This window comes from Schistocerca nitens, chromosome 1 (genome assembly GCF_023898315.1).
Source record: "Schistocerca nitens isolate TAMUIC-IGC-003100 chromosome 1, iqSchNite1.1, whole genome shotgun sequence".
In the NCBI taxonomy this organism is placed as follows: domain Eukaryota; kingdom Metazoa; phylum Arthropoda; class Insecta; order Orthoptera; family Acrididae; genus Schistocerca; species Schistocerca nitens.
In genome coordinates this window covers 739,214,152-739,239,841 of record NC_064614.1, presented here as the reverse complement: position 1 = coordinate 739,239,841, position 25,690 = coordinate 739,214,152, and the positions used below count along the sequence as shown (strand labels likewise).

The 25,690-nt window shown below is 42.6% G+C and overlaps 1 protein-coding gene across 1 annotated transcript in view; it reads left to right on the top strand.

The window, feature by feature from the left end:
- The window catches only part of LOC126260269 (guanine nucleotide-binding protein-like 3 homolog), a 91,564-nt gene extending 68,085 nt beyond the window's left edge, over nucleotides 1–23,479 (top strand). The window contains exon 11 of the mRNA XM_049957599.1: nucleotides 23,300–23,479. Within this exon, the coding sequence (XP_049813556.1) occupies nucleotides 23,300–23,388 (89 nt within the window). The 3' untranslated portion in view covers nucleotides 23,389–23,479. The remainder of the gene's footprint in view (nucleotides 1–23,299) is intronic.
- The last annotated feature ends 2,211 nt before the right edge of the window (nucleotides 23,480–25,690 follow it).

The following is a 25,690-nucleotide window of genomic DNA, read 5'->3' as shown; positions in this document are numbered from 1 at the left end:
CGTTACCAGTCTCCTCCAATGGAACTTTCGTAACCTTTGATCCTACAAAGAGGACTTATGGCTGCTCTTAGAATCACAGCGTCTGCTTGTTCTCTGCCTCCATGAAACAAAATTGTGTCCCCTTGCATTTCTTCCTGCTCTGCTTTGACCTTCCTGCTGAGGACAGCATTTCGTCTCATTTCATAGTCAACCCACCTCCCTGACTACCTGGTTTCGAGGTGTTACAGTCCACATTTTCCTGCCTCACTTGACCTTTTCCCTTGGTATCGTTAACCTCCCTCCATCATTCAGTGTCACCAGGGCAGACTTCCTCCATCTAATTGGGCAGCTCCCTCATTCCTTTCTGCTGCTTGGTGACTTTAATGTGCACCATCCCCTCTGGGGTTCACCCAGAACCTGTCATGGAAGTGCCCTCTTGGCTGACCTTCTCAATCAACTTAACCTCATCTGCCTTAACATGGGATCCACCCACATTCCTTTCAGACTCCACTCACACCCATTCCCATTTGGACCTCTCCTTCTGCACTGCCCAGCTTGTCCATCATCTCAAGTGGTCCATTATCCCCGACACATACTCAAGCAACCATCTCCCCTGTGCTATCCAATTGCCATTTGTCTTCCATGCCTGGCCACCCCTCCTAGCCTCCTTTGATAACTCCTTTGATTGCCAGTATGGGGCGTGCCTCTCATCTCTGTTACCTCCTGGAGTTTGCTTTTGGCTCTTGCTCCAGCAGTTTATGTCAGGGCATACACTCTGGGACAACCAGGAAATCTGGGGAAAACCCGGGAATTTTTTCATCAGGGAGAAAAGGGGGGAAAACCCAGAAATTTTTTAGAATTCCGGGAATTTTTCATTGTTTTAGATTTCAGTTAATTTCTTATACTTTTCAACTAGTAAGAACTGATAAACAGCAAAATGTGTCAGAGACCTTAGGACGAAGACTGTGGAATACTTCATAATAATAAACTGCTGCCAATGACGTAACGTCACAGTTGTTTACATTAAGTTCGTTTGAGCAGTTGCCAGCAGGCTCATGCACATGTGCATTGAAATGGGCTGTTAGCTGTATCAGCAGGAGTAACAAGCAGCCAGATGTTATCCGTAAGAATTTTCTGGCATGCCCAAGCTGCCATATTCACACATGCGCAGCGCAGTCTGGGTTGTAGTGGCGAGGGGGTTAGTCTCTACATGAGCCATGTTTACGTTTAGTGATTTTGCTGATTCCTTCTCATTTACATTTATCACGTCAAATGAAAACAAAATGGGTTTCTGTGGCTGGGAGCTGCTGAGTGAATTAAAATACGCTCACATAATTACGGAAGCCTAATATATGTTAATAGTTTCAGTTTTCTGATTTTATTGTATTTCCACATTTTTGGCAGTCAAGCATTAATTGCCTTGCAGAACAATAAAGTTATTTTTGTTGGTTTGCTAAATAAACGTGGCTTTTATCAATCTTTTCCGTAGAGGCAGTCAATTTATTGGAAATGAAGTGTTTCATTCCACACTGTTGGCTAGTATCAACTGTTCACTGAATTTCAAGTGCACATTTTCATCTTCTGGCATGTATGGCATTAAGTCATAATACAGAACCAAACTTGAGATAATACAATACTGGCCAGGGTGTATACGACCCGGGACAACCGGGAGATCCGGGAAAAACCCAGGAATTTTTTCATCCGGGAGAAAACCGGGAAGAACCCGGGAATTATTTAGAATTCTGGGAATGTTTCATTGTTTTAGTTTTCAGTTAAATTTTTGTGATTTTGACTGGTAAGATCCAATACTTTAACAAAGGATATTACTGTATCCCGCTATTGCAGAATAATACTGCAGCAATGAAACATGAACGAGAGGGGGGGGGGACAAACTTAAGTTGCAAAGGAAATGCGCTGTATAGAACAACAAAACACAATCCTCATACAAGTGTCTGCCAACAGCAAAGTGTGTCAAAGGCTTTAGGAAGACTATGCAATGCTTCATAACAACAAATTGCCTCCGATGAGCGTGACGTGACAATTGTTTAAATTAGATTCGTTTGAGCAGTTGCGGGCGCAGTTGAGTCGCGTATGAGTACTACCTTCTTTCGCTTCTGATTACAGAAGTATGACTGGGCGCCACTACTTAATATTGCCCCGGTTCAGAAATATAGTAAATGTGGCGCTGATGCCCAGAGCAATCTGAGTTGTGGTGGGGAGGTGGGTCCTTCTCCACGTGACCTGTGTTTAAGTTCAGTGATTTTGTTGTTTCCTCTTAGTTCATAGCTCTCACGTTAAGTGATGACAAACGGATTTTTGCGGCCGGGAGTTATCAAATGAATTAAAATATCTTCGCATAATTACGGAAGGCTAAAATATGTTATTAGTTTTAGATTTTATTTCCATATTCCTGGCAGTCAAGCATTAATCACCTTGCAGAACAATGAAGTTATTTTTGTCAGTTAGCCAAAGAGATTTGGCTTTCATTAATCTTTTTTGTTTTATTTGAAACAAAATGTTTAATTTCACACTATTGGCTAGTTTCAACTGTTTGCTGCATTTGAAATGCACGTATGGCATTATGCCATAATAAAGAATCAAACATGAGATAATACAGTACGGGTACTCCAAGAAAATTTACATACAAATCTGGACATATGAATGTGCATTTTAAGCCGAATTATGCATTTTAGTATGGTTCACGAATTTCCGATGCTCTTGAAGTATCCTCTGATGTCTTGTTTCTTTTATGACATAATGTAAGATCTTTTAATGTTGTACACATACGAACATATGGGCTTCCTTCGTCATCGTAGCTGCGTAAGCGCGGTGACGCCTATTACCTGGCGCTCTCTCGAGGACGGCCATTTAGAAGAATTTCGAGCCCAGAAGATCAACCTTTTATGTCGTTATTAAAAATTTTACTGGAACATATGTGTGATGTATCTTAAAGTGTAACACGCACAAAAAAGATTAACATTATATGTGGAAGATTAGCTTCTCTTCCAGTTTATTAATCTTTGAGGCAAATATTATATGTGAATGCTATGTATATTAATTTAAACCATTAACTTTTCTTATTTGTGTGTTTGCGCTACTTAAAAGTGATCTTGCTATTGGCTGACTACATCACCTGTCCTATGCTGTCATCAGCTGGCGAGACCACGTGACATGAGCAATGACTTGCTTACAAAAGCGTCTTGCAATTTCAATGCTTCGGAAAGTTATATGCGGTTTTTAGTGGAATTCAAATTTATACCTTTGTAATACAGAAATATGCAGCGTACATGTTGCTGCACATCAAAAGTCTTTCAAAATGTATTCCCCCCTCCCCGAGTTTCGTTTTCTAAAGCCTAGTTTACACGACAGTGGGTTGCGCCACTCATTGGGAGGAATGAGTTGCACACAGATGGTTTCATGTTTGACTGTAGACATGGCGCCACCAGTATACACTTCAGTTTCGTCGTTTTGAGGGTCGCTCTGTCGTGTCTGAAATGAAACTTTTGTCAGCTCCACATCGCACGAGTTGTGATGGAGTAAATCTAGTTGCGTGGAATCGCCACATAAGAAAAAAAATAAGAAATCTGTTTAGATTCGTGACTGGTGTTGCTTAGCATCCTTGCTGAAATTATTTATACTGGAAGACCCAAGAAGTTCTTTCAGTTATCTTAAATTGTCACCAGAACTGTTCACGTTGCTTCTAAGTAGAGTTAATTATGCGATAAGGAGTAAAGATGATATAATGCACGAAGCACTGTTGCCAGAACTGAAATTACATATCATGTTGCGTGCATTGCAATCGAGAACACTTGGCATGTTATAAGATGCGGTTTTAGTTGGTGATGACACTTTTTCATTAACACGAATAATTATTAACAGTAATAATTGTTAACATTAACAGCAATAATTATTTGAAGCAGGCCGCATTAAGAAGAGGATGGTTTGCAAACTACTCTCTTGAAAATAGATCTGTTGCGACGTTTTAAATAGATGAATATTGAATAAAGAATGCAGCTTCTTCTTTTGTGATGCTTTCCCTCCTGTCAACAATATTCCTTAACAAAGAGTTGACTAACTCAAACGATGGGATTTTAGTCTTGTAGACGAGAGCATTGCCACATCTAAATTACTTGCTTGTATTGGAAGTTGGAACATGCCAAAAGCGCTTAGTTTCAACGAGTTGCGCGGTGCGCATGCGCAGTGACCGGTAGCATAGTTGCCTGCAACCTAGTGTTGTCGTGTAAACTAGGCCTAAAGTGCCGGGAAATTCTACGCCGGTATATAAAAACATAAACATTCAAAGAATTGATGAGTTTTACAGAGCCGAGGAAGAGTATACTGTCGCTTAACACGGAAAAAGTGTATTTTCACCTGGGAGAAAGTGTATTTTTAACCGGGAAATCTGGGAATTTTTTTTCCTTGTCCATGTATACACCCTGACTGGCACACTAAGAAAATTTGCATCCTGAAAACTGCAATGAAAAGCTTAATATTGGGTTGTGTCCACTTCATTGTGAAGCTGGACATAGGAATGTGCACTTTAAGCTGTAGTATGCATTTTTGTATGATTTATGAAATTCCGATGCCCCAGTATCCTCTGATGTTCTATTTCTTTCATGACGTCATGTAAGATCTCTTAAATACACGAAGGTCATCATAGCTGCCCATGCATGGTAATGCCTGGTTTCTGGTGCTCTCTGGCAACTGCTGAAATGAACCTATTTCTAACAGGTCTTGGGAAAATGTTGTGGATGGAACTTTGAAAAGCATTACTTTCAAAGTAAATTTCCTTTTACACAAGATGAACTACGTTACGTGTGAAAATGTGCGATGAAATTCTTAAATCACAGAGCGTTTGACTCTTATTTAAAACTCAACACATTGAGGACCAGCCACTTAGAAGAACTTCGAGCCCAGAAGACCAGATACTGTCATTATTTAAAATTTTACAGGCACATTTGTGTGATGTATCTTAAAGTGTAACACATGCAAGAAGACCATTATTATATGTGAAAACTTAGCTTTTCTTTTAGCTACACTATGTACATTAATTTAAACCATTAACTTTTCTATTTGTGTGTTCACACTACTTAACAGTGATGTTGCTATTGGCTGTCTACATCATGTGTCCTATGCTCTGAATATCTGCTGTCATTGGCTGTTGAGATCATGTGAGATGAGCTATGATTTGCTTACAAAAGTGCATTTTAATTTCAATTTCAATGCTTCAGAAACTAACATGCTGTGTTGACGGGATAAGAATCTATACTTTCGTAATACAAATACGAAAATATGGAGCGTAAATGTTACTGCACATCAAAGATCTTTCCAAAACTTATTTTTCCAAGATTTTTCGTTCCCTGAAGTGCCAGGAAGTTCAACACTGCTGTATACAACCTTTACCATTCAGAGGATTGATCTTTTTACAGCTCTGAGGGAAAGTATACTGTGACTTATAGAAAAACTGTATTTGTCACTTTGGAAGAAATGTATTTTCAGGTGGAAAAAAGTGTTTTTTTAACCGGGAAATCGGGGAATTTCTTTTTTTTTCTACATCTACAACCTGTAACTTCACGCTACCTGCACACCCAAATGGCAGCTTTCTAAGGCCGACTGGAGGCATTACTCCTCCCTGGCAATCTTCGATGAACAACATTTCCCCAGTTTTGGTGATCATGTAGAATATCTTACAAACGTTATCCTTACTGCCACAGAACGTTTCATTCCTTGCACTTCCTCTCTACCGCACCATGTCTCAGTCCCTTGGTGGACTGAGGTGTGCCGCGATGCAGTTTGCACGCAGAGATGTGCTCTCCGCATTTTTAACCATCATCCTATGATGGCCAACTGAATTCATTACAAACAGTTTCATGCACAGTGTCATCGCATTCTTTGGGATAGCAGAAAAGCTAGCTGAATTTCCTTTACTAATTCTTTTAACAGTACCATTCCTCCACCCATCATCTGAGCCTACCTCCGATAGTTGTTTGGCACCATGGACCATTCCCCTATTTTCCGGCATGACAGTAGCAGATGATGTCCTAGTAGTCCATCTCCATTACCTGGACCACTATTTTGCGGAGATTCCGAGCTCCACGCACTATATCCCTGCCTTCCTCCATCAGAAGTGAGTGTAGAAGGTTCAGGCGATATCTTTCTCTTTGCAGAATCGTGAGTGCTACACTCCCAGACGCAGGCGTGAAGCCATTGTCGTAGCCATACCTAACCCCAGCAAGGACAAACACCTTCCTTCTAGTTATTGCTTCATTTCTCACACCAGCTGTGTTTGCAAGTTGATGGAACATATGATTCCTGCCTGGCTGGTATGGTGGTTAGAATCTTGCAATTTACTAAGCACTGCACAGTGTTGATTTCAAGCTCACTGCTCTGTGGTTGATCATCTCATCTCGTCACTGTGTCAGCCCATATCATGAATGGTTTTCTCTGGAAATACCAGACTGTGACCGTATTTTTTGATTTGGAGAAGCCTGTGACTCTGGCCGCATGCCCTGTTTCCTTCAGGAATTTTTAAGACAGAGTTTTCGTGGTATGTGTGGATTCTGCCTTGTCGGGCACCTTTATCCAAAAAAATGACATGCCTCTGGGTTCCATCCTGAGCAGTGTCCTCTTCGCTATCGCCATCAACCCTACAATGGCGTGTCTCCGGCCAGGCATCTCTGGCTCCTTTTTTGTTGACAATTTTGTGATCTGTTGCAGTTCTCCATGGACTTGGCTCCTCTCTCGCATCTTCGGCAATACCTCGATTGTCTTTTACCCATGGAGCGTCAACAGTGGCTTTCACTTTTCCACTGACAAAACCATTTGTATGAATTTCTGGCAGCGCAGTTGGTTTCTTCCACAGACTTTACATCTTGGGTGTGTTGCTCTTCTGCTCGTTGAAACTAAGAAATTCCTGGGGCTCATGCTCGATAGGAAACTTTCTTGATCCTCCCACGTGTCTTACCTGGCTGTCCACTGTACACGGTCCCTCAATGTCCTCCGTGTCCTCACTGGTACCTCCTGGAGAGCAATCGGACCACCCTCATCCATTTGTATCAGTCCCTTGTCCGTTCAAAACTAGACTAAAGGTGTTTCATTTATGCATGTGCACGTCCATCCCTCTTACGTTCTTTCAGTAATATCCACCATTATGACATCCGTTTGGTCACTGGCGCCTTTTATGCTAGACCAATTGAGTCTTTATGCTGAAGCTGCCAAACATCCAATGTCATAGTACCATGACTTCCTCTTTAGCAGTTATGCATGCCGTTTGTCTCCCATGCCAGGGCACCCATCCTACACCTCCTTCTTTGACACCTCCTTGGATTGCCCGTATGGGGCACGTCCCTCTTCTCTGTAACCTTCTTGAGTTCATTTTCGACTCTTGTTCCGGCAGCTTAACTTCTCGCTACCCGCCACTTTCCCAATGGGTGTGAAGCCTTCACCATCTTGTCTTCGTGCGGCGGACCGTGCTCACCTTGGCCTTCATTCAGTTTCTAAAGACATTACTCCAGCTTGGCTCTATCGTCATACTTTCATGACCTTTGTACAGAACTTTTTGATAGTAACTTTCTGTACACATTTTGTGTTCGCTTACGGCTCTGACTGACCATGATATTGCGTGTGCCTTTGTCATTGGCACTGATGATTTTCAGTATTGGCTTCCAGAACACTGCTCAGTATTTACAGCAGAGCTCTTCGCCCTATATCAGGTCCCGCAGTACATCCGTAGACACAGGCTTTTCAATTTCATCATCTGCTTCGATTCTCTGTGCCCTTCAGAGCCTCAGTATGCTATACACCATCCATCCCTAAGTGCAAACGGTTCAGGAAAGCTGCCTCTTGCTTGCTCTTGATGGAGCCACTGTGATGTTTATGTGGGTTCCAGGTCACGTGGGTCTGATGGGAAACGAGGCTGCTGATGCTGTTGCCAAGACTGCAGTCCTCGTACCTCGGCCCGCTAGTTCTTTCATTTGCTTTGATGATATCTGTTTTGCTGTCTGTCAGCAGGTGGTGCCAGTTTGGCATCACTACTGGTTCTTCCTTCATGAGAACAAGTTCCGGGAAATTAAGCCTCTTTCATTAGCTTCGACGCCCTTCTTTCGGCCCTCTCGCCATGAGGAGATCATTTTAGCAAGGTTGCGTATTGGGCACTGTCTTTTTAACCATTGCCATTTGTTAAGTGGTGCTCCCCTACCACTATGTGCTCATTGCCCTGAACTGCTGACAGTTTGACATTTTCTGATTGGAATGGCCCTCTTTTAACCACTCACATTCTCATTTATGTTTGCCATCTGAGTTAGCAGCTGTTTTATCAAACGATGTGCAGGCTGTCGACTGTGTTTTACTTTTGTGTGTCATAACAATATGGCAAAGGACATTTAATCCCTAGTTTAGGACCTCCATTTCTCTATGGTGTATTTTATGGACCTTTCTCCATGACTTTGTTTTTAGCTGTGTTTCCTTCTGTTGATGCTTAACATGCAGTTCTTTTTAACTCCATATTCCCCCCCCCCCCCTTCCTTAGTGTTCTATGGTTCTGACATGGTTGCGTATGACCCTAGTTGTTCTTGTGCCCAAAAACAAAACAAAACACACCACATGGAAGTATCAATGTGGTTGTCCAGAGCACAACTGCAGCCATTCTGTCGGCAGCTGACTCAGCGATCCCCTCTTCCTTTGCTGGACCCCCGAAATTGCCTTGACCATTAGAGATAAGTGACATCCATCAATGGAGCACCTCATTGCTTTTAAATGGCTCCATGCCCAGGTCTGCCACCTCATCGAAGGACAGAATCAGAAATGCTGGGAGGGATGGGTTGCTACCATTGGACCACATACCCCTCTTTTGGAGATTGGGGGAAGATTCAACATCTCTATGGACTCCAGTACCCCGTGGGTGTATTTGGTGTGTCTGTGAATGGTAATGTCTACACTAATCGAGACACTGTTGCTTGCTTTTTATTATGCTTGAGCCTCTGCATCTGAGAATTACCAGCCTGCATTTTGTATTCTCAAACTGTGGGTAGAGCGACGTCCTTTACCCTGTACTACATGTCAGGTGGAACATTATAATGAGCTTTGCAGTGACAGGGAATTCCCTAGTGACCTACCCCTTTGCCCTGACACAGCTCCAGTGCCAGACCGAATCCACAGTCAAATGCCCAAACACTTATCAATGGACTGTCAACATCACATCCTTGCCATTTTCAACCATATCTAAAGTTGAAATGGGTTTGTGTCTCAGTGGCGAGAAAGCACAGTTGTGTCAGTACTGAAACTGGCTAAACATCCCCTTAAGATGGACAACTATTGGCCAATTAGCCTCACTCTCAGATATATGGTGAGTTAATGGCTGTGTTGGTTCCGTGGGTCTCGGTATCTTTTGGCTCAACCTCAGAGTGGTCTTTGTTGTGACAATTCAACTGCTGACAATTTGGTCTCCCTGGATTGTGCTATTTGGTCAGTTTTTGCCTAGTGTCAACATCTTATTACTGTCTTCCTTGACTTGCATTGGGTCTATGACACCACACAGCATCGCCACAAGCTCGCTACCCTCCTGTGTGGGGTCTCTGGGGCCAACTCCCAATTTTTATCCAGAACTTCTTATCTCAATGTACTTTCTGGGTTTAGTTGGTGCTTCCTATAGTACTCCCCATATACAGGAGAATGGGGTCCCACAAGGCTCTGCATTGAGTGTGACCCTTTTTGTAGTAGCTGTCAATGGACTAGCTGCAGCTGTGGGGTCTAGTGTCACTTTCCATGAATGCTGTGACAACTTTTGCATTTGCCATTGCTCATCAACTGTGGGTGTTGCTGAACGCTGACTACAGGGCCATATGAAAGTCACAGTCCAGGGCTCTCACCCATGGCTTCCGTTTTTCCAGCCCACAGGGGCTCAGCATTGATTTGCTGGGTGTGGGCTTGGCGACCCTGGAGTTCCTGAGCTGGGGACTGGTAAGTGCCGCCAGTCCCCTGTCACTGTAAACTCTGAGCATGCTTCAGCAACCACAAAGCGGTGCGTTGGTGGAACATTGTGTGTCTCAGGGAAGGGGGATCTTGGCTTGACTGTCCGGATCCCGAGGACAGTATAACTCTATATAAAAAAAAACTCAATCTCAAGGTGTGCTGCTGGGATGCATGGCTGTTGAGGTGGAAGTCATTAGCGGGCGACCTCCGGAGAACCTGCTGCACCTCAGTTGTATAAGGCTTAGTCAGGCATGTTGGACTCTGTCTGAGTGGCCCTTATTTCCCTAGCCGCTCATGTGACCGAGATAGAACCCTCGAAATCATCATCATCTTCTCCTTCCAGGAGAAAGGATGTACCGCCTGGGAGTATTCACACCCATTCATCAAAAAGAATGAGAGAGGCTAGTCCTCTTGATAATAAGAGTACTTCGGACTGCAGTAATAGGCCTCATGGAGTCGTGAATAACAATGTGTCTCTGGTGATACAGAGGAAGGAGGGGACATTTGAAAAAGGGTCCCCCTTTAATATCCATAAGGGTTTGGAAGGTCGTGCTGGAACATTAAAATCTACAAAACGATTACGTAATGGCTCATTGTTGCTTGAAACTAACAGGTCAAAGCAGGTAGACCTTTTTAAGAAATCGCAGAAACTGGGTGACTGTAATATAGTTGTCGAGATACACACCTCTCTCAACTCCAGTAAGGGCATTGTCACATGCTGAGATATCATGGACATGGACATAGCAGAACTGAAGAAAGAAATCCCGGGGAATGGTCTATTTGGAGCAATGAACGCATAGGAATAATGGAACTGGAAAGACTGCCACTTTCATTGTCACGTTCAATTCTCCGACACTGCCTGAACATCATATTGTGGGGTTCCTTCAACTTAAGGTTTGGCCTTACATTCCAAACCGTAAGCATTTCAGGCATACAACTATGAGTTGTGGAGGTGATGTGATCTGCGAGAACTGCGGAAAATCCGATGATGACACTGGGTCTTACAGCCTGTCTCTGGCGATCTGCATCAACTGCTCTGGGAACCACCCAGTCTGGAGTTAAGACTGCCCTGTTTTTGCTGAAGAATGCAAGATACAGGAGATAAAAGTGACCAAACGGATCCCCTACGCCGAAGCCAAGAAAGAATATAAGGTAATGGAACCCCCTGTCTTTGACACCTCATATTCTTCCATAGTGCAGAAACCCATTCCCAAGGTGGATGCTTTGACACAGACGACACCTAGTGTGCCTGTATCCACCACAAGCACATGTATGTGCCAAGGACAAAGCAGTCCAGGCAGATGCACCAGGAAAGACCACCAATAGTTATGCAGCGGCATCCAGAAGGTACAAGAAAAGCAGAGTGCCTCTCAGTGCCCCCTTTCCCCCTCATCCTCGAAGGACAGTGAGCAGGGAAAGTCTCACAACGTTCAGGTCAAAGGCTGTCCCGAGCGCTGTCAGACATCATTCTTTCCCATCTGACTGATGAGCAGGACATCATGGAGTTAGATGCCTTGGATCCAGGCAGCCGCTCCACTCCCCCTCGCTCTTCAAGTGCTTCAACTTATAATACTAGCCTGTCGTGACACAAACTAATGTTACCCTCTCAGAATTGAATATGGTGAATTTAACAGAAAAACTAAACAGGCTTTAAACTTTGGAGTTTAATGAAAGTAGTAGGTTTTGTATATGAATGAAACAATGAGTGGTCGCTAGCCCAATTAAGCACATGAATTTGGAAATACATATTTAAGAAAACTGAATATTAGTTGTTGAAGTGGCTTTGATTAAGATTCCCTTTGGATAGCACACTGCATGCAAACAGACACAGGGCTATCTAAACTGAGGGTAGCGGTAGTTACCAGTAATGCACAAACCAGTAATCACAGAAAGCAAAATTGTAGTCAACTCATAATAATAACAGCTACAATCACGATCATTATGTGACTCAGTACTAAGATGTTACTGCAGGAAGCACCAAACTAAAGTTGGAGATGGAGGGGCTTCTAACATAACTGACATGTAACAACCAGTAATTGAAAAAAAAAAAAAATCACAATTACACTGTTTATACTTCCATTTATGGAACTGTATCAGATTTCCTTTGTAGCAATAATATTCCAGTTATGTTTCTAATATGAGAAGAATATGGTGGGGACCCATAAATTGATACTGTATCACTAGTCAAAGTCTATGATTATTTCAGTAGCAAAATTTAATTCTTAGCTTCACTTGGAATAGTTTATGTTTTTACCCTTTTCAAGGCAAATTATTCAACACTGAGCTCAATGAACTTCAAAAATTTGTTCATGATAGCAATCAAAACTAAATTAAATTTCAAATGAGTATAACTTATTTGCCTTTTATCATCACCTGTGAAGCAGGTGTTTTAGACAGTAACATGGCACTGAATTTTTGCAAAACAAAACTTTGCAATAAGTTGAGAGTATTTTAGTAAAATTGTAACTAACTTCAACTTTTGCTAATCCTTGCACGTTTGACAAACATGAATAAATCACTAGTTCATTTGAAACATGATACTTGGTTTTATAAACACCTAGAAGAGGACCCTGCATAGTTTCATGATCAGGATGGAAGATATGGTTTTAAACACAGGTTTATAGCACTTGGATTATTATTAAAATCATTCACACAAATTAACTGGCCTATGCTCTGATACATATCTGTATGCATGAAGTCGGTGGAGCAGTGGGGAAGTTGTGGTGGCAAGCAACATGGCAGCTAATTGTACTCAAGGCTCTTGATATTTGAATGCTCTATACAATTTCTTCTTGGCAATGGATTTTTAACATGTTAGAGCCATTTGTTATTGCCGAGAGTACCATGCAACAGCCAAATCCACATCCGAGGATAAATTCCTTGCAAAGTGGCTTCCAATTGCCTTCCTTGGCACTGTCGATGTGTACCATGCAACGGCTAGCCACTGACTGTGTACCGTTCACGCCAAGTAGGTGTCCAGTTCGATCGCCAAAACCACCTTTTGCATTGCACCAAGCCACTTCCGTTGTGGAGGGACTTCCATACATCTTTTACATATTACAAACACAAATGCCCTAACCATGAACCAGCTTCCAATCCACATTATTCATCTTATAAACTTACAAATATTATAAAATTTCATTATTTTAAACATCATGTAGCTTTTTCCATATATACATTACAATACTTTAAATTTTCTGTCACAAATCAATGACCTTAATCAACAAAGAATACACACTTCGTAATTACAGATACACAGTTACATAATATAACCCTACTTCTAACCGATATAAGTGTTACAAACTCCCTGGTGCAAAGATAGGGACAAATTATAACTACACTGATGACATGGCTTCCATACTACAGTGGAACATGAATGGGTTTAGGGCTCATGTGGAGGAACTGAAACTCCTAGCACAGGCACGTCCCTTGTGATTTTGTTTACAAGAAACACATTTTAAAGATACAGATTCCCTGGCTACAGGGATATACGTTATAGTGCAAGTATATATCTATGGGTGGAAATGGCCAAGGGAGATGTCGCAGTGTTTGTCACTAATGCACACCACTCCTCTGCTCTTCCCTTGGCTACTGACTTGCAAGCAGTTGCAGTTCAAATTTGTGTGTGTCAAAAGATCACTGTTTGCTCACTGTATTTACCTCCGCAAAATGCACTAGACTCTGAGTCTCTCATGGATCTTATCGCACAACTCCCGCGACAATTCCTCCTGGGAGCCTTCAATGCCCGTCATGTCCTGTGGGGCTTGACCAATACCTGTATTTATTTATTTATTTATTTATTTATTTACACATCAAGTTCCATAGTACCAAATTGAGGAGCAAATCTCCAAGATCATGTAACGAGTCAGTACATGAAATTATAACATAAAAGTAGTCACAGATAACAATAAAATGTTTATGAAGCCAAAGGAAAAGTCAAGCCATAAGTTTCAGTAAACGCAGTCAACAATATAACATAAGAATCGGCTTAATTTTTCAAGGACCTTCTCAACAGAATAGAAGGATGACCCATGAGGAAACTCGTCAGTTTCAGTTTGAAAGTGCTTGGATTATTGCTAAGATTTTTGAATTCTTGTGGCAGCTTATTGAAAATGGATGGAGCAGTATACTGCACACCTTTCTGCACAAGAGTTAATGAAGTCCGATCCAAATGCAGGTTGGATTTCTGCCGAGTATTAACTGAGTGAAAGCTGCTAATTCTTGGGAATAAGCTGAAATTGTTAACAAGAAATGTCAGTAAAGAATATATATATTGAGAGACGAATGTCAAAATACCCAGACTAGTGAACAGGGGTCGACAAGAGGTTCGTGAACGTACATCACTTATTGCTCGAACCGCCCATTTCTGGCTCAAAAATATGCTTTTAGAATGGGGAGAGTTACCCCAAAATATAATACCATATGACATAAGCAAATGAAAATAAGCGAAGTAGACTAATTTTTGTGTCAAATGATCACTTACTTCAGAAACCGTTTGAATAGTAAAAATGGCAGCATTAAGTCTTTGAACAAGATCCTTAAAGTGGGCTTTCCACGACAGTGTACTATCTACCTGAACACCTAAAAATTTGAACTGTTCAATTTCACTAATCATATGCCCATTCTGTGAAATTAAAACATAGAGTTTTGTAGAATTATGTGTTAGAAACTGTAAAAACTGAGTCTTACTGTGATTTAATGTTAGTTTATTTTCTACAAGCTGTGAAATTATGTCATGAACTGCACTGTTTGAAACTGAGCCAATGTTGCACAAAATATCTTTTACTACTAAGCTAGTGTCATCAGCAAACAGAAATAGTTTAAAGTTACCCATAATACTAGAGGGCATATCAGTTATATATATACAGGGTGAGTCACCTAACATTACCGTTGGATATATTTCGTTAACCACATCAAATACTGACGAATCGATTCCACCGACCGAACGTGAGGAGAGGGGCTAGTGTAATTGGTTAATACAAACCATAAAAAAATGCACGGAAGTATGTTTTTTAACACAAACCTACGTTTTTTTAAATGGAACCCCGTTAGTTTTGTTAACACATCTGAACATATAAACAAATACGTAATCAGTGCCGTTTGTTGCATTGTAAAATGTTAATTACATCCGGAGATATTGTAACCTAAAGTTGACGCTTGAGTACCACTCCTCCGCTGTTCGATCGTGTGTATCGGAGAGCACCGAATTACGTAGGGATCCAAAAGGAACGGTGATGGATCTTAGGTACAGAAGGGACTGGAACAGCACTTTACGTCCACATGCTAACACCTTTTTATTGGTCTTTTTCACTGACGCACATGTACATTACCATGAGGGGTGAGGTACACGTACACACGTGGTTTCCGTTTTCAATTACGGAGTGGAATAGAGTGTGTCCCGACATGTCAGGCCAATAGATGTTCAATGTGGTGGCCATCATTTGCTGCACACAATTGCAGTCTCTGGCGTAATGAATGTCGTACACGCCGCAGTACATCTGGTGTAATGTCGCCGCAGGCTGCCACAATACGTTGTTTCATATCTTCTAGGGTTGTAGGCACATCACGGTACACATTCTCCTTTAACGTACCCCACAGAAAGAAGTCCAGAGTGTAAGATCAGGAGGACGGGGTGGCCAATGTATGTGTCCTCCACGTCATGGTAATGTACATATGCGTCAGTGAAAAAGACCAATAAAAAGGTGTTAGCATGTAGACGTAATGTGCTGTTCCAGTCTCTTCTGTACCTAAGGTCCATCACCGTTCCCTTTGGATCCCTACGTGATTTGGTGCTCTCCGATACACACGATCGAACAGCGGAGGAGTGGTACTCAAGAGTCAACTTTACGTTACAATATCTCCGGATGTAATTAACATTTTACAATGCAACAAACGGCATTGATTACATATTTGTTTATATGTTCAGATGTGCTAGCAAAACCACACACAAAAATCAAGCTTTTGCAACAAACTGTTGCCTCATCAGGAAAGAGGGAAGGAGAGGGAAAGGCGAAAGGATGTGGGTTTTAAGGGAGAGGGTAAGGAGTCATTCCAATCCCGGGAGCGGAAAGACTTACCTTAGGGGGAAAAAAGGACGGGTATACACTCGCGCACACACACACATATCCATCCACACATATACAGACACAAGCAGACAGGCTTGTGTCTGTATATGTGCGGATGGATATTTGTGTGTGTGCGCGAGTGTATATCCGTCCCTTTTTTCCCCCTAAGGTAAGTCTTTCCGCTCCCGGGATTGGAATGACTCCTTACCCTCTCCCTTAAAACCCACATCCTTTCGTCTTTTCCTCTCCTTCCCTCTTTCCTGATGAGGCAACAGTTTGTTGCGAAAGCTTGTCTGCTTGTGTCTGTATATGTGTGGATGGATATGTGTGTGTGTGCGAGAGTGTATACCCGTCCTTTTTTCCCCCCTAAGGTAAGTCTTTCCACTCCCGGGATTGGAATGACTCCTTACCCTCTCCCTTAAAACCCACATCCTTTCGTCTTTCCCTCTCCTTCCCTCTTTCCTGATGAGGCAACAGTTTGTTGCGAAAGCTTGAATTTTGTGTGTGTGTTTGTGTTTGTTTGTGTGTCTATCGACCTGCCAGCGCTTTCGTTCGGTAAGCCACATCATCTTTGTTTGGCCCCAACACTAATCACTTGGGCACTCCCACCCCCACCCCCCCTCGCCCCCCATTTGACTATACCCCACTCAGACCCCACATCACAGCCAGTCTCAACTCTGTGTATAATGACCTTTTGCTATCTGTTTTTAAAATAAGAGGTGAACCAATTGTGAGCTACTCCCTGTATTCCGTAATGGTCCAACTTCTAGATCAATATTTTGTGATCAACACAATTAAACGTCTTAGTTAAACCAAAAAATATGCCTAGCGTTCGGAACCTTTTGTTTAACCCATCCAGTACCTCAAAGAGAGAAGAGAATATAGCATTTTCAGTTGTTAAATTGCTTTTAAAGCTGAACTGTACATTTGATAGCAAATTATGAGGTACAAAATGATCAATTATCCCTACATAGACAGCCTTTTCAATAACTGTAGCAAACAATTATGGCATAGAAATAGGTCTAAAATTGTCTACAGTTTCCCTGTCTCCCTTTTATGAAGCAGCTTTACAACTGAGTACTTTAATCATTCAGGAAGCTGACTATTCCTAAAGAAAAAATTACAAATATGGCTAAATACAGGCTAACATGTGCAGTACAGTACTTTAATATTCTGGTTGGCATTCCATCATATCCATGAGAGTCCTTAGTCTTCAGTGATTTAATTAATGACTCAATTTCCCCCTTGTCAGTATCACAAAGGAGTATTTCAGACATCAGTCTCAGAAATGCATTTTCCAAGAGAGTTATATGATTCCCTGTAGAAACTAAATTTTTATTTAATTCACCAACAATGCTCAGAAAATGCCCTTGGGGTCGGGTTTTGAAGGGCCTCTGTGACATCTCATGAGCTGTGCATCCCCAACACAGATACTCACTCACATTTCTTTGGATCATTCTCAGCCATGAACCTCTCTTTCTGTTCTCCCATCCTCACTGACTCTGTTCAGTGTGAAGCCATTGACAACCTTCATTCCAGTGACCACTTCTCAATTCATCTTCACCTCCTAAATGGCTCACCACCTGAAGTTAAGCCCCCTAAAATGGATGGTGAGCAGTGCTAACTGGACGCGTTTCAGCCAACTGGCTATGTTTGAACACTGACAGTGTCCAAGGATGGGTGGACCATATCACATGAGTGATCCATCGTGCCACTGACTTCTCCATCCCACAGTCCTCAGGTCGTCTTAGGTGGTGACCAGTACCTTGATGGACAGATAAGTGCTGTTCCATAATCCGGAAAAGGTGTGCAGCTCTTTGACATTTTAAATACTGACCAACAGCAGACAATCTTAGAGCCTTTAGAGTCGCGAGGACCAGAGCCTTTAGAGTCGCGAGGACCAAGGCTCAGTGCATCATTAGGGAAAGTAGGAAAAGGTCATGGCAAGTGTTCCTGGACTCCATCAATCATTCCACTTCATCTATAAAAGTATGGGAAGCCATCCAGAGGATTTCCGGTAAATGCAACCATTTACCGATAGCAGCAGTGCTGAAACAGGGGTGACTCCAAACACCACCCAGAGACATTGCTCAGACACTGGCTGAACATTTTGCACAAACTACTACCAATGCAAGCCAGGATCCAGCATTTTGTCGCTATCATGCGACTGAAGAGAGAGAAAAGTAGGACTTCAGGTCCAACAGTTCTGAGGTCTACAAACTCTCCACTGACTGAGATTCATGACACTGCACTCGGTCACGACCAATTCTGGTACTGCATGCTTAGACATTTGGCGGCGGCATCAAAGGAAATCCTGTTTGACTCTTTTAATCTAATATGGCAGACAGGCAACTTTCCCAACTCCTGGAGGGAGGCAATTCTGATCCCTCTTCTCAAACCAGGAAAGGACTGCACGTGTCCCAGTAGTTATCGGAGTATGGCCTTAACGAACTGTGCAGGAAAGCCTCTAGAGCGAATGGTTAACCGTCGTCTTGTCTGTTTGTTAGAGACCAGGCAACTCCTTAGCTGCTGTAAGTGTGGATTCTGATGATTTCTGTCCACTAATGACAATCTGACCCTCCTAGAGACGGCTGTTCAGCAGGCTTTCCTCTGTAAGCATCTCTGTATCGGCAAATTCTTCGATGTAAGTAAGGCATCGATACTACCTGGAGACACTGTATTCTCGCACAGAAATTCTCATGGCCTCCCCATCTTCATATGGTCCTTCGTGTCTCAGCGGTTTTTTAGGACCCGAGTTGGTGACACACTGTCTGATCGGTTTGAGCAGGAGAATGGTGTCCAACAGGGCAGTGTTTCAAGTGTTACCCTCTTTGCCGTAGCCACCAACAATATCACATTTATGGTAAGGAGTCCTGTACAGTGCTCCTTATTTGTAGATGATTTTGCTGTTTTCTGTTTCTCGTCCAGTGTTGCAACGGCGAGCAGTCAGTTGCAGTTTACAGTGCAGCAGTTAGAGGAGTGGGCTGCAAAGATGGTTTTTCAGTTTTCTGCAGATAAGTGTGTGTATTCATTTTAATCATTCCCATTGTGTTTTTAATTTGCCTACCTTTAATATGGGGGACACACTCCTATATTTTAGAGACACAGTGTGGTTTCTGGGCCTCATTTTTGATTCCTGATTGTTGCGGTTACCATACCTGTGAGACCCAAAAGCCAGAACCCAAAAGGCACTGATCATCATCATCAAGTGCTTTAGCCACAGGTCTTGGTGAGTGGACAGGGTGCATCTCCTTCAGTTTTATTGGGCTTTTGTGCGTTCACGGCTGGACTATGGTTGCATGCTGTATGGGTCAGCAAGGCCCTCTTACTTGCGTGCCATTGACGCTGTCCATCATGAGGGGATTCGGCTGGCCACAGGCACTTATCAGACCAGTCCCATACCTAAAATCTGTGCTGATGCAGGGGAACCACCATTTACCATCTGGCGCCAGATCCTCAGGTGTGTCAGTTCCTTGCAACTCCAACTTCACCCGCACACCATACTGTTGCTCATCCACCTCTGGAATGCCTTTCTTCCAACTGTCCATGAGCCACGATGCTATCTGGGAGCCACGTGCAACGTGTGCTGGAGTCACTCGGTAGGGAGCCAGTACAACCCCAAATCCAGGGTTTTACCTGCCTGCTGCCCTGTTTACTGGAGAGGCCCAGAGTAATTTTAGATTTGATGCTGTACAGGACAGCTAGTGCCCCTGCTTTCATTTTTAATGCAATATTCTCTGATATTTTATCGTGAGTACCACGACCCTATAGCTTTTTTTACAGATGGGTCTAAGCAGGGGGACTCTGTTGGTTGCCCTGTTGTTTTCCCGGATCGTGTCTTCAAGGTCAGACTGCCTTCAGAATTTACCATCTTAGACACAGAATTATAAGCGATCTTGCTAGCATTGGAGCAGATGAGACATTCTCCCAGTGTTAGATTTCTCTTCTGCTCAGATTCTCTGAGCGTCCTTTACTCTCTCCAACACTTGTACCCAGCAGATACAGTAACCCAGAATATCCAGGATGCCCCCCCTCCACTACACTGGCGGGGAAAGGAGGTGTCTTTCTGCTGGGTAACTGGGCACATTGGAATTTCGGGGAATGAAAGGGTGGATCAAGCAGCCAAGGAGGCGTGTCGTGATCCTCTGGTATTTCAGTGTGCTATCCCCCTGCATGCTATCACCTCGCTGTTGAGGTACAAAGTTAGGTGTTGATGGGAAGACAAGAGGCTGGCAGTGACCGATAACAACCTCCGTGCCATCAAGCCCACAACACGGCCTTGGAGTACTTCCTTCCAGCCACCTCAGCGGGATGTGGTCCTTCTTACTTGTCTTCACATAGGTCGCAATCCTATGACATATGGATTCTTACTCTGGTGAGAGGACCCTCAAGTGTATTGTGCTTGTGATGTGCAGATCACAGTGTGCCACATTTTATTTGCTGACCAGTGGAATGCGGTGGATCTGCTGTCTTATTTTATGTAATGATCAAATGAATGTGGTTAGGTTGTAAAGTTTTGTGAATTGTCCAACGTTTTTAACAAGATATTAGGGAGACGTTCTTAATATGTCAAAGGGTGGCTGGCTCACCACCCAAGATTTTTGTAAGTGGTCAGCCAGTCACATTTCCCTGTGCTTTTCTTTTAGTTCATGTGTGTTTGAATTTCTTTATTAGCTCTCTTCCTTGGTAATTGTTTTAAGTACATGTGAGAGTGCATGTGATACAGAGTGACTGTTTGGTCATTTTGAGTGCATGCATGTACAACACTTTTAGTTCATCTCCACATTCGTTTCTTTTTATAAGTGTAAGGGCGCTGATGACCTCGCTGTTGGGTACCCATCAGATCCAAGCGCGCGTGTCACACACACACACACACACACACACACACACACACACACACACACGTTTTCTGCTGCCAAGACATGCCGTGCACTTCTGTCACTGTCATAATGTTCTGTCCCAAATCAGAACTCCACCTCGAGGACCAAATACTTGATGTGGGAGAGTCTTATAACTTTTTGGGATTCCTCTTCAGTGCCTGGTTGACATGGTTTCCCCATCTTTGCCAACTTAATGAACCATGCTGATCGCATCTTAATACTCTTTGTGGTCTCAGTATACCAGCTGGGGTGCAGACCACACTAAACTTTTGCACATCTGATCCTGTCACATGTTGATTATAGGAGCCTGGCATATAACTCAGTATCGGCTTCAGCATTGTGGATGCTGGACCCAATATACCACTGTGGGCTCCAACTTGCATCATATGCCTTTCCGACCAGCCCTTTGAACAACCTTCTCACAGGGACTGGTGTTCCTTCCCTACAGATCAGGTGCCAACAACTGCTGCTCAACCAAGCAATACAAGTTCGTTGCACCACTGAGCATCCAAACTAGCGTGTCCTTTTTCCTGGTAGGAAGATCTACCTCACACAACAGAAGTCAAGGTCTGGAGTCTTGTTCACACTTGGTTTTCAGAGTATCAGTTCTGAACTCCATCCTTCCCCATCGTTGCCTCCTGTCAGGGAGAAATCGAGTGTGCTCCCATGTTGTGTACCCCATCCTCGGATCTGCCTGAATCTCACCCTGAAGACTCGAGACACACTGATTTTTTGCTGCCTGTTCCTGGATATTGTTGACATATTTCCAGGCTCAGTTGTAATATACACTGAAGGCTCTATTGTCGACGGACAAACCAGATTTGCCTACACACATGCAAGAGGCAGTGAACTAAGCTCCCTGCCAAACAGATGCAGTGTATACACTGCAGAATTGTGACTGTTGGTCAAGCTCTCATATACCTTCGTTCTTGCACTGGCAAGTCATTCTTAATTGACAGTGAGTCCTTGAGTAGTCTTCAGGCTGAAGACCAGTGTGACCCTCGACGCCTGTTGGTTGCGACTATACGGGACCTCTTGTGTGATCTCCATCATGCTGGACAGTCGGTTGCCTTGATATGGACCCCTGTTATGTTGGAATCCCAGGAAATGAACATGCTGACCGGTTGGCCTAGTATGCAACCAGGATGCTGACTTTGGAGGTTGAGCTAGCAGAATTGAACCTTCGGTTGATTCTGTGCTAACAATTATTCGAGGCTTGGAAAGCAGATTAGTTTGCCCTGGTTTCTCTGAATAAATTGTGAACCATAAAAGAGACCATGACCATGAGACAGTCTTTCCTCTTTGCTTTTTGCAGGGAATTTATTGCCCTGTGTTGGCTTCTGGCCGCAGTTGTGAGTATCCAACACACTGTTGGTGTGGTCCACATCCTACTGGACCGCCCTAACTTGGCCTCCTTATGGCGAAATCTTAAACTTGCTGACACATTACCTCTGGTGCTAGTGGATGATGCCTAAATGGCAGATTGGGTTTTATATTTTACCCGTGAAAATGGTTTTTACTCTTCCCTGTGACTTAGGGCGTGTTAGCCTCATTGGCCAATTGAGGGATTGGAGGGGTGCCCCATTGCCTGCTCTGACCCGAGGGGCCTATGGCTGCCCTTGTTCGGTGACCTGGCCCACCTCCTGCCATTTTAATTCTTGTTATTCTTTTACATCTGTCATTGGTCAACAGATTTTTCTTCATTGTTCTCCTTCCTGAGATTTTATGTTGTCCATGTAGCTAGTCTCCTTCTCAGATACCGAGGGTGTTTCCCCAGTCTCATATTGTGTTCCTGAGGCCTCCAGATGCTTTGTGGGTGGGGCAACTCTTGCACCTTACCTTCACCCTTTTACTCCTCTCTCACTTCTAGTTGCTTCTGTCTCTTGGCTTTCTTGATTCTCACGTAGAATCGAGTCCATTGGAATCTTTCTTTCATGTACTTCCTCTCTGGGACCTATTCCCGGCTTGACACACAAAGGGTTAAGGGACTGATGTCCTTATAGTTTGGTTCCTTTAATGCCATCCATCTTTGTATCCGTGTACCTGTTTTGATATGGGATCTTATGAAGGTGTCCTTGTCTGTTATAATTCTATATCTTCTCCTTTCCTTCTTAAAAGTGTGCTAAACGTTCAGTGTTGTGTACATTTTTCATGCCCACAGTCACAGTGTGTGCGGTTAATCATTATAAACTTTGATATGATTAATTTGATCAGGGGGCCCATTTTTATTCACTCGAATTGAAGTGTAAAGGAACAGCTATGTTCGTGAGGCAGTCTTGTCACACATGTAAATCTAGTAACCACTGTTCAGTTTGACTTTCTCATGATGTGTAGTAATAATAAATTTGTTGATCTATGTATCTTTTGCTTTAATTTGAAATACATTGTACTTGTTTCTGTTCACAGAGCGTAAGGCAACTGGGCTGGCTGGAGATCTCGAAGGTATTAGCATTAGCCAAGGTGAAACATACAGTTTTGAAAAAGATTTTGTGTAACACATGCGTCTAGTGCTAGCAACACATAGTGATGCTTTCTGGTATTTTTGTACCATGTATATTGTACTGTGAATAAACTGAAAGAACCTTACATTGATTCTTTAATTGCTGCACAGTGGATGTAAGAGCAGAAAATAACTGCTATTATTTTTGATAATTGAATAAATTTTTATTGTATTAGCCGTTAATCTGCACAGTATTTTAATATGTAACATCGAACCAAACAAGGATGAGGAGTTGGCTACAAATTGGAAACTGAGTACAACTGAATCTAGATAACATTATATAGCTTTTACATGTCTGGTTCATGGTTACAGTATTGCTGGTGTGTGCACCCATTTTTGAAATCCTTATCTCGGCACTGTCAGTTGCTTCCCTTCAGTCTTTCTGCATCTTCTCCACTTTCTTTTATATCTTTTCACAGAACACTACATTCACAGAAAACTTGCATTTGTTGAGAGCAGCACTCAGATATAAACAATCCATCAGTCTGAATGAATTTTATACTTAACCATTTCCACTCTGATGTCAAGCCCCATTTGACACAATTTTTCATAGCTCTCACATGCTCCATTTTCGAACCTGACTGTACTAGGAATCAATGCTGAATAGTCCTGCCATCTAGAACACTGATCCCAAACTGTGTTTTGCAGAACATTGGTCTTCTGTGGGAAGTAAATAAGTGCTCCTTGAAAAACTATTAATAACATGGCAGTTTTTAAGAATTCAATGTTTTGACATAACTATTTAGTTTTTAAACAGTTTCATTATGATTTCTTTGTTATTAGATATGATTTAAAGCTGAAGTAATCACTGAATCAAACAAGGTTTTCTCATGTTTTAAATTTTATTGCCTTTGAAATAAATGAGGTGTTCCATCAAAATGCCAGGATTCTCAAAGTATTCCATCAGAGGAGAAGTTTGGGAGCCCCTGATTTAGAGAAGCCTGTGTTAACTCGGTGTGGAACTGTAGCAGTTGTGTTGAGAGAAATGTAATTATTATATTCAACATAATAGACACGAAATTTTTTAGTTTTTCACGCACAATCCTTTCTGAGAAAGACAATGTAGAGCTTTTATAGGAATGTGTAAGTGAAAACAAGAGTCACAATGATGTGAGGGTAAGTCAATTATTATCCGCAATTGAGTTATATTTTTGTTTATTTTGGTAGTACTGTCGTTTTCCATTGATGATGCATGCTTTGTTTATTTGTTGTTATATCTTTGCAATTTTCAAGCTGCTAGGTTGTTTTTGTTATCGCTGCTCCGCTGTCTGTTTCCACCAAAGAAGAGCAACGTTCAGTGATATGTTTTTTTGTGGTTGGAAGGCATATCGGGCCGAAATTTATCGAAAACTTTTGGTACAGTACAGGAACAGTGTTTTGCCACAGCGGAGTGTCTACAAATCGATTGAAAAAATCCCGAAATGGTCATACAAGTGTTACGCACAATGAAGGAGTCGGACGACCGTTTACCGCCACAAATGAAGAAACCATTGAGCATTCATGTGAAATGATTCTCTTAGAAAGACAATTAACTATTGACGAAGTGGCACATCATCTGTAAATTAGTCATGGTTCTGCCTACAAAATCATCCACAACAGACTTTGATTTCATAAAGTTTGTGCAATATGGGTCCCAAAACAACTCACACAGTTGCATAAACGAACGTGCTTGGACATCTGCAAAAAACATTTGGATCACTATGGTAATGAAGGGGATAACTTCTTAGACAGGATCATTACTGTTGATGAAACATGGATCCAATATTATGAGCCAGCATGTAAATGGTAGAGTATAGAATGGAAACATCCAAATTCGCCGTGCAAGAAAAAGTTAAAGACCCAACTATCAGCAGGAAAACTGATGCTTACGGTTTCTTGGGACGCACAAGGTCCAGTACTGGAACATTATGGGGAAAGGGGCACAACAATAAACAGTGTATGTTACGGTGAGTTGCTTACTGCCAGGCTAAAGCCTGCAATTCGAAGCAAACGCTGAAGATTGCCGTCAAAAGGTGTTGTGTTGTAGCACAACAATGCCCGTCCTCATACTGCTGCCCACACTGCTGAAACACTCCAGAAACTCAAATTTGAAGTACTGGATCATCCTCCATATAGTCCAGATCTTGCCCCTTGTGACACCACTTGTTTGGTCCACTCAAACAGGCATTAAGGGGCTGTCAATTTGCCTTGGATGAAGCAGTGAAAGAAGCGGTGCATTCCTGGCTTGCAGCTCAACTGAGAACCTTCTTTTATGAGGGCGTCATTGAAACGCAAGGAGACTATGTCGAAAAATGATG